General features: G+C 36.7%; 1 protein-coding gene across 1 annotated transcript in view; it reads right to left on the minus strand.

Moving 5' to 3' along the window:
* Window positions 1-17,040, minus strand: part of LOC150110163 (muscle calcium channel subunit alpha-1-like) — a 1,246,847-nt gene that overhangs the window by 116,639 nt on the left and 1,113,168 nt on the right. The window contains exon 42 of the mRNA XM_090391329.1: window positions 10,425-10,639. Coding sequence (XP_090247455.1) covers window positions 10,425-10,639 — 215 coding nt within the window. The remainder of the gene's footprint in view (window positions 1-10,424; window positions 10,640-17,040) is intronic.

The following is a 17,040-nucleotide window of genomic DNA, read 5'->3' on the forward strand; positions in this document are numbered from 1 at the left end:
TGAGGACACCTTACTTATGCATATGTTCCTCTGAGTCAATGACCAGGTACAACACTCTCACACCACTAGTCCCTTCAGTTATGTGCTGTTTCAAGTAATTATCTCTTAGAAGGTGTATGAATTCCATTTCCCATTTCCTTTTTGCCATGTCATATTTCCTCCTTCCAATTGATATCACCATAATTAAAATCCCCAATAATAATCGCTAACCCTGAACTTATTGCACTAATTTGCTGATTCGATATCACCCCCCTGGCCTATAGCAGCAACCAACTGTATATTTGGTTGCGTTGGTCACTATTTCACGCCAGACCGCCTCAAATGAACTATCATTCACACGTCTATCCTCTTGATGAACTACTTTATTTGGCTGCAACTCATCAGCTATCATTAATAGTACTCCTCCCTCTCCGTTCTATCTTCTCTATCATCCCTGAAAAGATGTGGTTACTGAAAATCAATTCCAGTAACCACATCTTCTGCTGACAGCCAAGTTTCACTAATGCCTACAACTTTTGGTGAGATTGCACTGACTAATGCCAAAAATTCTTCCCTCTTATTTCGAATGTTTCTTGCATTAGTATACAAAAATTGCAGATTCCCTTTAGTTCTTGTACCAGCTTTAGAACTGATATACATGATCCTAATATCAGTAGATCCATGGCGATTTTTATCCACTCTATTCTTCAATTTATTCCACGAAAAAGGATCAACAAATATATATTCACTGCATAAGTTTCTCCCTCTTATACTCAACCTTTTCGATTTTAGTTTCCCTGCCCAATTTCTTCGACTTGTTCAGAAAACAGTAACTTCTTTAATCGCTTATGACTTCCATGTTGAGATGCAACCCATTTCTTGCATACACCTGTATTTTGCCTTCAAACACACTCCAGACATCAACAAATTCCTGACTTCATTTTTTTGCGCATTCTTGCAATCATATCATTCATTATCATCGCTCATCTACTTAACTCATAATTGTCAAAACGAGGCAACACACACAAACACTATCCTCCCTTTGACACTTTTCTTCTTCACGATATCTAATAATGTTCTTAAATCTTTTGCTACCCGATTAATACTACCACTCAGGTTATTAGTACCGACCATAACTATCATCTTTTCTGCATCATGCCCTGTCTTTATTGCTAAAGTCACTCTCTCTATTGTTCCACCAGCCAAGTACTCCTCAGGCATACTGCTCTCCATACCCTTAATTATAGAATCACCATATATTATACCACTTATAATTTCATTCAAATCCAAACAAGCATTCACTCATGGCCTCATTTTCTATATTATTCGGCATGACTCTTCTCCATAGTCCTAATTTTTCTATTCAACACATTTAACTCAGTTTTAATTTCCTGACCACCTTACTGAGCACTTCCAATTCTTCTTGCAGAAGATGAAGATCACTTTTCATTTTCATGAACTGCTGCCGAAGATCTACTACTACGGTACTGACATTTGCTTCCATTCCTAATTGCTGTAATCTATCTAGACACTTTTCACATACGTTGGCATATAACAGTTTCTTGCATACATATAACAAATTCCGCAATGATCCACTGTGAAAAATCCAAGACAGAGCTAGACTTTTGTACAGAAGTCCACCCGAGCCGCTGACATACGTTTCTTGGTGGACACCATTTTTAGATGCTGAAGTAGTGAAACAAAGAGTAGCAAAAACACAATATAAACAAAGTTCCAACAATAATGCCACTAAAAGACACTTGTATTCAACTGAAGCACAACTGCAGCACGATTTGAGACAATAAGCCTCACTATACTTTAATTTTAAAACACTTTATCTAGCATAGCTCAAAACGACTGCCACGTAAAAAGCCATGCACTAGTAAAAAGAGCCAAATATTAATCAAAAATAAAAAAAGTATTATTTCTATAAAAATTCCAATGTTACTCCTCTAAGTAAATATTATTTTTATGGCTATTCAGCCTATTTTTGTTTAGGAGTACCCCTTTTTTTTTATAATGTCATTGGCTTTTTACTCAAACTTTAAGGCATTACTAATGTTTTATGTGGCATCTATATGAAGAATATATATAGGAATAAAACACTGGACATACCTTTGTGGGATGTTGCTGGCTGTCTTCTTTTTCAGTAGCATCCCAGCATATGGTGATATACATTCATTGTTGAAGGAAGGAAGTATGATTGAATGGAAGGGGGGGTTGGTAAAGTGGGGTTTGAGAGATGTAGGAGAATTATTGGTGAGGCAAGAGGTATGTGAACTTTTTTTGAAAAACCTGAGTTTTATTATATTTTTTAAATTATTAAAGGTGGGCAGAGAATACTTTGGAATGGGGGAGAACATAGAAATATTTTGGGGAAGGAGAAGGATATTATGGGATTAACCCTGATCTTATTCCACAATATCCTTCTCCTTCCTCAAAACTTTCTATGTTCACCCCCACCCCAAAGTATTCTCTGCCTAGATTTAATAATTTAAAAAATATAAAAAAATCTAGGTTTTTCAAAAAAGTTCACATACCTCTTGCCTCACCAATAATTCTCCTATATCTCTCAAGCCCCAATTTTCCACCCCCACCCCCAACCCCTTCCATTCGGTCATACTTCCTTCCTTTAACAATGAATGTATATCGCCATATGCTGGGATGCCACTGAAAAAGAAGACAGCCAGCAACTTCCCACAAAGGTATGTCCAGTTTTTTTCTTCCTTTATATTCTTCATATATCTATCCATATAAAACATCAGTAATGCCCTAAAATTAGAGTTAAAAACCAATGTTTTTTTTATAATATCATTTGTTTAGGGGTAACTCCTAAACAAAAATAGTCTAAATAGTCCATTTTTGTTGCCGGCCTGGTTGGCTGAGTGGTTAGCATATCTGCTCTCCAGCCGAAAGGCTGTGGGCTCGAATCCCGCCGTCGGCATGGATGTTTGTGATTGTCTGTGGAAATACCAGTGATGGTGGTGGTGGTCGGCAGTAGATGGCATTGGTGTAAATGATGAAGGTAGTTACAGTTGGTGGATTGTGGAGTGGTGGAGACAGAGGTGTAGTGTAGGTGCCCTCCCTCAATGAGTCCTTGGACTCCCTGGAGGTGTTACACAATAATAATAATAATAATAGCCATAAAAATAATAAAATTAAAAGGTTATATTACCTTCTTCATTATTTGTGACAATTATTGTAATTATCCCTTTTCAAATAGGCATTCAAATTTAATTACCAAAAAACATGGTTACAGCTGTGATGCAGTTTCTATGAACATGAGTGTATGTTGAGCACATGCAGGCAAGAACATGGATCACTGGATTGAATGTGAGGAAAAAACCTTCCTCTTATACAGAAACAGATTTAAATTAGACTATTTCTGGAATCTGACAGAGAACTACAACACTATCCAAACTCTCTCAGACAATCTCAGAACATTCCCCAGATCATAATTTTGATATCTTCAGCAATCCATCACTGTACCAACAGAAGGCACTAGTTTGGACAAGGAGCTTGCCTTTTACAATTAATCTATTTTTCCTTCCTACTAGTGTGCATGCATGCACTTGCTCAATTGATAATCAACGTCCAAGCATCCATAAGAGATTACAGACAGTGAGCAAAAATCAATGAATTGTATGTTGGCTCTGTAAGGAGAAGGGAATGTAGTATGTTAATATATGGGAAGGATATGAGGGAAAGATGGAATTATATAAAAGTGATGAATTGCATTTAAATATGTGTGGTGCAAGTCAACAGGAGATTTTTGGAACAAAGAAGTGAGTAATGAGTCAAAAATATAAATAAATAAATCAAGGATACTGAAATACAAGAGTCAGATAATTTAGTCAGTTACAACATTGTTTATCTATTTACTAACATTCCATTGTCTGACCCTATTAGTTGTTCTATATGATGACTGCACTTCTGTTATGAAAATATGAAGTTTGTTATACAATCAGGATATTTCGGCTTGAAAAACAAGATATGTAAACAGATTGACAGCACAACCATGGGTATCTCTCTCTCTGTGTGTCTCCAAGCTTGGCAAACTATTTTTCAAACGATCTGGAAGATACCTTGTTTTCATCCATTCATTTGAAGATGATTCTAAGATGAATAAGGAGAAAAAGAAGCGACTTGAGTTAAGCATGGACAAGTCACATCCAATAAGTGATATCAGTGAAACTTGTTACAGATCCAGGAATGAGCTGTTATGTTTGCATACAAATGCTAGAAGTGTAAGAAAGAAGATAGATGAAATGGTTGCATTAATTGAGTCTGTTCACCCAAGAATTGTTGGAATAAGTAAGACATGGTAGGATAAGGACGACATCCTGAGAGGAATAGGAATGGAAGGGTATGAGGTGTTTCATGTAGATAGAAAGGATAAAAGGGAGAGGGAGGATGCTATTCATGATAGAGGAAGAGTTATGTCCATACAAGGTAGAGATGCAAGAAGGAAATGGTGGCAATGGTTTTGAGGCAGTATGGGGGTGAGATAGAGATAAACAGAATGAAATACTTAGTCAGATGATGTTATATACCTGGTAATGTGGATGGTAGTGAACCATGAAATGTATAATCAAATTAGCCAAGCAAATAAGAAAAGTGTAATCATTATGACCAATTTTAATTATGACAATATCGAGTGGAATGATGAGATAGCAACTGGAAGTAAAGAAAATGAGTGTCTCAAGTGTGCAATAACTACCTTGGGCAATATGTAACAGAGGGAACATGAGGATTGAGGGTCTTGGATTTGTTCATCTCATCAGAGGATGTTGTTATAAATGCAGTGTCAAATCATCCTCCAAATGGTGAGTGACCATTAAGTGATTACCAGGGTGGTTGCCAACAGTGCGAGGACTTCTGTCATTAATGGATATATGCGGAACTACAAAGATAGTGATTATGAGAAACTCAGGAGACAGATGGCAGCTTTAGCATGGAATGAGGAGTTGGGTAGAAAGAAGATCAATGCTGCTTGGGTGATATTCAAGAACTATCTAGTAAAAGCAATGTTTAAATGTATTCCAAAGGTCAAAAGGTTAAATAAGGTAGGTGTGAAATGGATAAATGAAGAGATTAATCATGCAATACAGAGAAAAAAGCATTATGAAGACAACATAAGAGGAATAGTAATAATCAGTTCCATGAGGAATGCAAAGAATAGGCAAGGAGGGTGACTTGGTTGGTAAGGGTAACAAAAGTGAAGTATGAGCAGCACTTTGCTAATGAAGCCAAAAAAATCCCAGGTAGTTCTTTTGATATGTAGCCAACAAAAAGATTATGGAAGGATAATATTAATTGGAGAAAATGGCATAAGAACGACAGCTGCAGAAGATATAGTTGAGATATTTAATGGTCAGTTCATAACTGTGTTTCATTCTTGTGAATATGACATCATGTTGAGGTTGAGAGCAGTTGATGATGAGAGACTGTAAGTGAGGAAGAGGTATATGAGTAATTGCATAAACTTGATGTTAATAAGGCTGTGGGACTTGATATTATATCATCATGTATTTTGAATGAATGTGCTAGGTATTGAGATCTGCCTTGACATATTTGCAGTGGCGCACTCAGGATTTAGTTTTGGGGAGGGACGAGTTGAGTAGATGATTTTAGAATACACATTACGCGTCGCATACGACCTATGACTGAGCATTTGCAATGATCACTAATTCATAAGTAGTATAGAAATAGAAGACACGACACAACATAAATTTTAAAAAATAAATTTTAATTAGGAAAAGATTTTTGGAAAAATTTTCGGATTTTTTTCCTTTTTGTTTGGGGGTGCCAGGACCCCCCCCCCCCTTGGCCCCCTCCTCTGGGTGCGGCACTGCATATTTGTGTAATATGAGTCTTACATTGAGTCAAATTCAAAAGGAGTGGAAAAGAAGGCAAGATTTTACCACTTCATAAGGCAGGAGACAGAACTCAAGCATCAAATTATAGGCCTATCTGTGTGCCAGTTGTTGTGGTTAAAGTGTTGGAGAGGCTGGTGAGAACCAGGATTCAGAATTAGGTTAACAACAATGATATTATCTTTGATGGACAGCATGGATTTTCTAAACGGAGGTCATGGTTTTTTTTGTTTTTTTTTAGTAATTTACTTATCTATTATAATAAGATGACAGCTTCATTGAATAAAGAAGATAGATAAAAAGTAGTACTTAGATTTTGCAAAGACTTTTGATTGACTTCCACTTTATAAGTTGATAGTCAAACTAGAGTGGATGGGGTTGGATATTAGATTAATGCATAGATTGGAGATTGGCTGTTTGATAGGTATCAGCAAGTTGTGTATAGGGGAGAAATATCCTTGAAGAGGAAAGTCACTAGTGGTGTGGCTCAGGGATCTGTGTTAGGGGCTATTGCTATTTAACCTGTATGTTAATGATATTGGAGAAGATTTGGATGGAGATATTCAGTTGTTTGTAGATGATGCAAAGTTGGGATGAACTGTGAGGAGTAGAGCAGTAGTTCTGGCCTTAGGTTCCATGTCATGAAGAGGATAGGTAAGTAGGTAGGGTATAGATGTGGCCTTATTAAAGTTGTATAAAGAGGAATAAATAATATCACCATCCCTGCTTGTCAGGTGTTCTTCAACATCTAAATAATATGACAAGCTATACTGCCACCTTTATACAGTATACCATCGAAATTTCAATTTTATCCATAGTCAACCCTTCGGGCTTCAAATTTCTTTAGGAGAGTTCCACTAATGTAGTACACATTAATGGATTAATGATCTGAACAAAGTGCATGACTTTATGGCATGCTGCATTAAACTGGAATGCCATTATCCTTCTACATACTGTTAGTATTTAAACGATCTTCATTGATTATCATTTTTCCCAGTTTTGCATTATCAGCAAACAACTGTATATTTCACTCTAAATGATTTCCTATATTAGTGAAGAGCCCAGAAAGAAAAATTGTGTGTGTGTGTGTGAGGGGGAGGGGAAGCAATAGTGAACTATCCTGTAAAAATCTCACCAGGAACTTTGTGGGCAATGCCTACAAAGTCACCTAGGGTCAGAAACAACTGAAAGGGAAAACCACCACAACAGTGATATACAAATTAAACAGCAGTGGCAGGCCGAAGTAAAAGCCCTGAACTATGCTACTAGCTACTAGTCACCCACCTTCTTCTGGATTCATTTTTCTTATATACCACACTTGGATATCTGTCTATCAACCACTTTCTAATACGTATTAGTAGCTTCATATCCATCCCCATGTCAAATATGTATGCAAAGTCCAGGAGTATCTACCATTGTGTAGCCATTTCTTTAAGTCATGACCTACCTACCTACCCCTTCAACAACCATGCTACTGCATAGAATTTGATATTCCTTTTCCTGAATTCTGCTCTTACTAACTTTGGTATCTTAACCATTATTACTCCTGAGATAGCAATTGCTTTGTAATTGCTATCTTTACCTCGGCAATTCCTTTATGCAACAGAATTATTTTGTCCTCTTTAACCACTTAAACAACCACACTAATAAAATATATCAAAAATATACACTCTTTATCCATATTATTTCATTAATATCATCATATTAATTATCATCCATGTAATTATGGATGTATAGCGACGTCAAGGCTCTCTCATTACCTTCCCAGAGTTGAGACAAACTATCCAGATTCTGCTAATCTGCTAATTCCCTTGCATATTTTCATAATACACTGGTTGATGTACATTAGCATATTATGCTTTTGCAATATCCTAATGTACCTCTTCTCACATCAGTTAATGTCACATCTATCACTGGTTCTCTGCCTGGATAACAAACAATCACAAAATTATCATTTAGTAGCTCAACTATTTCATCTGCTTCTATTATCCCCTATCATCAGTATTTATTAAAATTATTTTTTCATAGTCAAGTCATATTCTTTCTTTTATTCACCATGCAGCAAAAGAATTCTTTGGGATATTATTTGGCTTGCTTTGCTAATTTCCTCTCATAATCTGCTTTTGTCTACCATACTGGTCCCCTTTCTTGTCTGTGCTTTGCATTGTCCATGAGTCTGCTGATCACCTTTCTCTTTATACACTCTTCAAAACTTTTTCTGTGATGCTTGATAATGTTACTCATCCATCTAAATCTTACCTGATTTATTTCTAACTGAGTATACAATCTAATACTGCTTTCTTCAAACAATCCTTGGCAATCTCTCATGGCTAACATCTTTCCTTAATTCTTATACCATAGCACTGCTCCAAACTGGAGCCTATAAGTTGATAAGGGATTGTTATCATAATAATGTGGAAAAGATTTTTCACAGAATGGAGGAATATAGGAGTAAAACAGGTCTTTTCTGGATGCTGTATGAGTGGGTGGGTGGGGAGAAGGATATTTGCATAGAGAGTAGGTGAGTGGAATGTACTACTTGAGAATGTGGTTAATGCTCAAATAAGCATTAACCACATTCTCAAGTAAGTTTGATGACTGTTTTGTATGACAATGGGGACCTCTCATGATTAATCTTTTGATTCTGTAAGACCTGATCTTAATGACAACTGTACATAGAGGTAGAAGCTATACCAATACTATGGCAAACTTTACTCTGTCTCCAAAGGCTGTGGTCTAAAAACAAAGCTCACACAACACAAATGAACCCCTGCATGCAAATCTATAGCTAACTATAATTAGCTATAGATTTGCATGCCACCGAGCATTTGTCTGTCTTATCAAAGCAGTGCATGCACACTACCATGATCTCTTTTTCCTGGATGACCAATCATGGATGTCACTGTACAGCAAACATAGGTGAATGAATTTTGGATCCTAGTGATGATGGCCTGGAAAATAGGAACCTAAAAAAATACTCTGAAGTAAGTCTGGACAAAGAATATGGAAAGAAATGAGAAGGAAAAGAAGAAAGATGAAAAAGAGTTGGCATCATCTGCGTGGTCCCCTACATCATTAATAAGAGTTTCAGATGGTGAAGTCTGACCAAGGAAATCAGCAAGTAGTGGAGACACTTCAGAGGCATACAACCAAGATGACACTGTACCATGACTGTGAAATTCCAAATATAAATATCAATTGATAAAATTTGAGTTTGGTGAATAAGTTAGAAAGGATCGGGCAATGGAACATCATTAGATATTACGAAGAACGTAGTCAGAAGGAGTCAGTGTGTGCTTCTTTTGTCAAAGAAGGTGTGGGGGTGGCAGGTGGAATGCGTTTCCAGAGGATGGTTTTCTAAAAAAAAATATATGCATAAGATAAGGAGGACAAAACTGAACTTCTCACCATTGACTCCTGAGATTTTATGAAGGTCTGATAATGATGATAAAGGTAATCTTTGTATCAATAACAATACTAATCAGAATAACTAAGATTTAGAAAGAAATTTCAGTTCAATGCTGAATTCATTTATTTTCATTACTATGTACTAGTTATTACGCACCACAGACAGTGGACGACGAACATTGGAGGAAACATTCTATATTTTGATCTATTAGAAGAATTATTTTATATATTTTATGTATATTTATTTAAATATTTATTTAAATACTATTAAATAAATAAACATAGCTCCAATAAATATAAGACTTGCTTAAATACTGAAATTATGGAAGAAATGCGAATTTCATATGATATTAAAATTACTATAAAAACTAAACAGGATCAAAAAAGTGATATTTATTACAAAGCCTGTCACTTTGCCTGATATGTTAAACCTTTGTTTAACAAAGGTTTAATATTTCAGTTATGTTCTTTAACATAAACACTTTTTAATTTTGATTTTCTAACTTGTAGAATAAATGTGTCAAATTGCTATAAGCAATCATTTCTGACCACACAAAATCTAAAAACTATTTCAAGGGGTCCATGTGGCAAGGTTGATTTTTCCTGTTGATGGAGACCTTCAAAAAATGTATATATACTAGAATATAAAATATTACCTTCCTACTCCTAAACCAAATAATTTAAATAAGAAAGTGAAAGATTTTATTATTTGAATGGCATTCTTATTGTAGTGAATAAATATTTATTTTATAATTTACGAAATAGCTACAAAAAAAAAATGGAGTTCAGCTGTCAGCATCTGTAAAACTAGATTTAGTAAACATCATCCTGTCATCTGAAGGCTTCAAAAGTTCTTATTCATAATGGATTAAATCAGCAATATTATTACATGAAGGAATTTAATTTCTTTTACTAATTTCTCACACAAACTGTGGTATGATTCTTCATTGTTTCGGTTATTTCTGAAAAAAAAAAACATACCATAGTGTGCAAGAAACTAGTAGAATTAAATTCTTTCATGTGATAATATCCTTAATTCAATCCCTTAATCCACCATTCCATTATGTCATTGTCTGCATGAATAAAAAAAAGAATCCTAATAAAATTCCTACTTAAGTAAACTGTTTAGATGACTGAGATATAAAAATTCTCCACTCTTACCTTGATTTGGTTTCAGAAAGACCTAAGGTGACAATGGAAAGTGCATCTCGAGTAAGTTTTATGTGATTCACAGCATAATGCTTAGGAGATGACAGATCCAAGGTATTACCCGGTGATACCTTAGCATGGGACCGTGTAGCATTTACATGTATACGGGGATGTTGTCCTGGTTTACCTCGAGTAGTCCAAATGTTTCCAAACAACGTGTGATTTCTCTGAAATAATTATAAAAGAAAATTTATAGGGATTGCTTACTGTTCAATAATAATAATAAGATATATATATATATATATATATATATATATATATATATATATATATATATATATATATATATATTTTTTTTTTTTTTTTTCTTTTCTTTTCCTTAAAAGAAAAAGAACAAGCACAATCAGGTCTAAACCTGGAAAGAATTAAAACAGTTTTAACACACACATTGTTTAGGTTTATAAACAATATAAAATTATAAATAAGACAATGTAATTATTTCATATATACAGGGTGTTCGGGATAAATTTGACAGTTTCGTAAGGAAAAAGAAAATCTTCTTTGTATCTATTAAATTTAATGAATTGACAAAAAAACATTACAGGCAGAGTTAATTACAATACTATCAACAAGATTTACTCAAAATAACCACCATTAGCATCGATCACAGCTTCAATTCTGCTTCGGAACCTCGAACAAGCTGATGCTACAGTCTCCCTGGGAAGGGCCGCAAAAACTGTTTTAATTTTATCCATTAACTGGGCTTTTGTATTACTGGAAGTGCGATTGGTGTCTTTTTCAACTGCGCCCCATACAAAATAATCCATGGGGTTAAGGTCTGGGGAGTTTGGAGGCCAAACATTTGGACTGGTGAAGTCGTAGAAATTTTCAGACAACCATTTTTGACTTTTCCCAGAGGTGTGGCAAGGGGCCGAATCCTGCTGCCATACATACGGCCTACCATTGGCTACCCTTGTTATCCAGGGCTTGACTACAGTTAGCAACTCCACGAACAAAGCCCGAATTCCAATGCCAGGGTTCTTCAACACCTGTTCCTGCAGATTTGCGAGGAATTCTGCTGTACGAACGCAATCAGATCGTCTGCTAGGGATCTTTCTTCTTGCTACATCCTCGTAGTCACCATTGCAAGTCTCTAGTTCATGCCTGATTGTTTTTACTGTATTCAGGGAGCATTGGGCAGCAGTCGTAATATCCTTATTTTGATGGCGGGCACGAATCATCATGATACAAGTTATTCTCTTCCATGATTCAGGTGGGTTCCAGCTATCCATCCTTTCTGACATCTTGTATATGAATGAAGAAGGGTCCAAACTTTTAAATGAAGAGAAGTGTGTGTTAATACATGTAACTTACGGAAAAATATAATTAATTATAAATATGTCAAATTTATCCCGAACACCCTGTATGTACATATCCACTGTGCTGCTGCAAGCTGGTTTCTACATCTATGATAGCAGCATGTCTCATAATTACATATAAATTCCTTCTGCCTTAATATTTTCATATGTTCATTCATCTTCCAAGTCATTCTAACTAACTGGGGCAAGTATGACATATTGGTCACAACCCCTTGGGCCATCCTTGGAAGCCACAAAGGGAAGTAGTGAGTAAAAGGTTAAAGAGTTTTTTTTTGCATGGAGCATGGAACACATTGCCTGAGACAGTGGTGAAAGTGAAAATGGTGAATAAGTTTAAGCAGAAGTAAGATAGACTTTGTATTGACCAGCATAGTCCTACCACAATGAGTCTTGTACCTCCATGGTGGTCAAGAAAACAATAATGTACTCAGATACACACTTACATACACATATTCATATACTGAAGAGATGGATTCTCTCTTATAATGTTCTCTTAGCAAGCCAGTATTGGAATGGCTGGATTTATTAATTTTTTTAAAAATGAATGAAATTGTAAGTGTTGCACAGTAGATGGTTTTAGTTTAAAAAAAAAAAAGTGTTCACACACACACACACACACACACACACACACACACACACACATATATATATATATATAGAGAGAGAGAGAGAGAGAATGATTATAGAAATACTGGAACACTTATGGCAAAGATGAGTTATTATTATTATTATGTGACACCTCCAGGGAGTTCAAAGACTCATCTAGGGAGGACACCTACTCTACAGCTCTCCCCCTCTCTCTCTCTCTCTCTCCACCACTCAATCCACCAACTACTGCATATCGCATCATCTACACCAACGCCATCTACTGCCCACCACCACTAGTAGTATTTTCACAGACAATCACAAACATCCATGCTCACAGCAGGATTCGAACCTGCAGCCTTTTGGCTGGAGAGCGGATACACTAACCACTTGGCAAACCAGGCTGGCAAAAAGCCGTAACTACCATCATCATCATCTACACCAATGCCATCTGTTGCCCATCACCACCACTAGTATTTTCACAGATAATCACAAACATCCATGCCTATGGCAGGATTCGAACTCGCAGCCTTTTGGCTGGAGAGCAGATAAGCTAACTACTCGGCCAACCAGGCTGGCAAAATTAAAACTAAAAATTAAAAAATTAAATTAAAATAGAAATTAAATAAATTAGAAATTAAAATAGAAAATTAAAACTAAAAAAGGAAAAACAAAAAAAACAGTTCATAATGCATGAAAATCAGCTGAAATGAATTTGACACAAGTGGTGTATAACTATATTATTATTATTATTATTATTATTATTCAGGCCTCCATGGAGTCAAAAGACTCATCGTGGGAGGTCCTTCCTAAGAAATACAAAGTCTATCAAGACTCATTGAGGGGAGGTTCCCCCCCTCCCCCGAGAAACACAAGTCTATCATACCACTTCTTAAACTCATTGACCGTTCTCGCCCTCACCACTCTATCAAGCAATGCATTCCACGGCTCAACCAAACTCCATGCAAAGAAACCACTCCTCACCCTCTTGCTCACAGTTTCCTTTCGTAACTTCCAGGGATGGCCTCTTGTCATCACTCCTTCCAGCTGTTCAACCAAGTGAAAGAACTCCCCAGTGTCAACCCTGTAACCACCTCTCAACAGTTTAAAAGTCTCAATCAAATCACCTCTCCTTCTTCTATCCACCAAACTCTGCAGTCCACATTCCCTCAGCCAATCCTCATAACTAACATGGTACAGTCCTGAAACCATCTTTGTTATCCGCTTTGTACCCTTTCCACAGTTAATTTATCCCCTTCAAATCCTGGGGACTAAATCTGAGAACAATAGTCTAAGTGTGGTCTGATCACAGACTTATACAACGGAATGATAACCGTTGATATACAAATGATATACAAATAGATAGGTGTGAAAATAAAGCAGGAATAAAACAGATGAACAGAGAAATTAGGAAAGCACTATAGAAAATGAAGTTGATATGGAGGAAATAAGATAGCATCCAATGCTATCTGTATGAGCAGCATAAAAGCCAGAGAAGTGATGAACATGGTATAGAGAAAAATTGAAATATGAGAGGAAATACTCTATCAGGTTAAAGCAGTGGTGTGTCCGTGCGGTTAGCCTAGTGGCTTTGCACTTCGCAACCATATGCCTGGGGAAGGAGTGTCCCAGGTTCGATTCCCGTCATAGACGTGAGGAATTTGAGGATCTTCCTCAGGTTAGCCGGTCTTGGGCATGGGCAGTAGGGTTTTTTCCTCCAGTTTATCTGGCGTTTTTCATCCCGCAAGCAGGCAAACCGGCCTGTGAACATACGCCTCTACAGTCAAAAATATATCCCCCCCCCCCCAGCAGCAGACCAGGTGACAGGTCAGTTGGGAGTAGTACTAACAAGAAGTCGCATCTAAGTAACACGCGGACCCTGCATAGGAAGCAGGAATAACGCATAGTGAAAGAAGAAGTAGTAGTTAAAGCAGTGGTGTAGCTAGAGCTTTTGCTGCCAAGGGTGGTCCCTGAGTTTGCCGCCCCTCTCAATACACACCAAAAATACTACAAAAAGTCAAAACGACATATAGAGAAATAAATTAAAACACTATGTTTATTTTTGAAGTAAAACTTTAATTTCAACATTCTAAAATGTTATTTTTCTTGCTTTTCTGTTAGCAAAATCTTCGATGATATTGGAGAAGTCTATTTCCTAGTAATGTAGGTAATTCTTAATCAATTTTATTTAGAAAAACTCCTCTCACAACTAGCAACACTTACAGCAATTGTGAGGAAAATTTGCAGTAGTATTACAATATTTGGAACTGAGTTCTGGAGACTGTGTTTAGAATTAACTGCAAAAGTTCAAAAAGATTCAAAGTGCCACCAGGAGCAGACCGACCCCTCTGCCTTCCCCTAGCTACACCTCTGGGTTAAAGGAAATCCAAGGGAATCTGCCAGATAGGATTCAACTTAGAATCTCCTGATTTTGACCTCTTGCTGGTGGCGATTATAGATGTAGTTGGCTGACATGAGTGTTAAAAAAAAGTATTAGTAAGTGATTCTGTTGTGTTTGTTTCATTACCAATATGGATTTTTTGAGTTTGCAATATTGAAATTCATAGTTTTTTGTATGATTGGCTTTTTAGATGCAAATTTATTGTCTCTGTATTGCATCTGGATGCAGCTGCATCTATCAAGGTGAATGACAGATTTAGCACATCACCAGCCTGCACCATTTAAAAACTGTTCATAGCCTATCTGATTTAATAGCATACAATGCAAATGGCATGAATGGATCCAGTGGTTTAAAAATCTGTAAGGTGAGGAATAAAAATGCCCTAAATGTAGGCAGTAGGAAGTGCTGGGTGACATAAGCATTTTGAACTTGGGATTCAGTAGTAATGAAAATAGTGTGTCAGAAATGGGTGCATGTCAACTTGTATATATCAGAAGCATGTTAGTGGGAGAAGAGAATATGAAGAATGGGTTTAAGGATTTAACCTTGAGCAGTGTGACAGAGGGAGATGTATTTTTGTAATAGTCATGATTGTGCAAGTGAACATTAGGTGAAAGTAGGATATCTGTAAAGAGACAAACAGAACTGCTGAGAAAGAAGATAGAGGGTGCGAATACTGAGTGGGAATCAAGAGATAAAAGGACTGAAGAGGTTAGCTAGTTTGAGAAGAACAACACTAGGTTTGAGATAAGGACATGAGAGAAAAAGGAAGAGAAGAAGGGCTGGAGAATGGGAGATTCAGGTAAAGAGATGAATTCAGAGAAAGCTAAGAGCATGAAAGGAAGGGAGAGATGAGACAAAGAAGTGAAAAAGAAAGGTAGAAAGAGAAAAAAAAAGGTCTCAGGAATGGCAGAGAGAGAAAAATAAATGACTCTGTTCGAGAATCACATATTATTATTATTATTGCACAGCACCTCCATGGAGTCCTAAACCTCATCGTAGGAGACCCAAACTATAAAACAATATCTATCATACCTCTCCTTGAAACCATTATCAAAAACTGACTCAGGCAACCCATTCATTCATTCATCACTCTTTAAGTAAAAAATCTAATCCTCACACCCTTGCTAACCACGCTCTTACCCAACTTCAAGGGAAGGCCTCTTGTTCTGCCCCCCCCCCCCCCCCCCAAGCAATCTAGCCAGTGCTCAAATATTTCCCCTGCAGTAATCCTATAAAACTCTTTGAGCAACTTAAATGTTTTTATCATAGCCCCTCTTTTTTTCCTATCAACCAACTTCTACAATCCACATGCTGTCAATCTATCCTCATAGGGAATATTCCACAGACCACTCACCATTTAGACCCCTAGCTTGTTTGCTAGGGGTCTAAATCTTCTCAATAGCTTCTTCATAACCAAGAAATCCAGGTGATCAGACCTGAGCACTGTAATCCAATTGTGGATGTATCAAGGCCTTATAAAGAGGAAAAACAACTTCCTTATCTCTACTTGTTAGTGTGTTCTTCAATAGTCAGTAATCTTATGGGCTAACTTTAGCAATATGTCCTCTAAACTTTAACTCTCTGTCTACCACCACCCTTAAATTTCTAGCTTCATCTATTTCTTGGAATACAGTTCCATCAATGTGGTACATAGCTTGTAATCTATTTATCCCAAAATGCATAACTTTACATTTCTTGACATTAAACTGATACCTGTTATCTTCTGCCTGTGCTGACAGCCTGTTTAAATTGTCCTGCAAGCTATCCAAATCACCTTGATTAACTATTACTCTATCTCAGCGTTCTTCAACCTTTTTTCACCTGAGGACCGGAGAAAATAGGAAAAATATTTCGCGGACCGGCTGACGGCTATGACAGAAACATAAACCAATGTAGATAGTATTTTATTTATTAAATCCAATGTTATAAAATTACGATTTTTAGCTAGTGCAACATCTGCTGCTGTTTAGAGGTTAGAAAATTCGATATACGTAGCTGGAGCATTGTTTCTGAGAGATGAAGAACTTTTTGGCGCACCGCCAGGAAATTTCCGCTGACCAGTGCCAGTCCGCAGACCACAGGTTGAAGAACAAGGCTCTATCTAATTTTCCATCATCAGCAAACAACTGAATTTCCTTTCAGATTATTTCCTATAACCTTTATTTACAATTAAACAGTAGTGGTCCCAGCACTGAACCTTGTGGCACACCACTAGTCACCTGTTTTTGCCTTGATTCTGCCCCTCCATATACATAATCAA

Source organism: Typopeltis vanoorti, chromosome 1 (genome assembly GCF_054136105.1).
Source record: "Typopeltis vanoorti isolate ZY-2024b chromosome 1, IOZ_Tvanoo_1.0, whole genome shotgun sequence".
Classification (NCBI taxonomy): domain Eukaryota; kingdom Metazoa; phylum Arthropoda; class Arachnida; order Uropygi; family Thelyphonidae; genus Typopeltis; species Typopeltis vanoorti.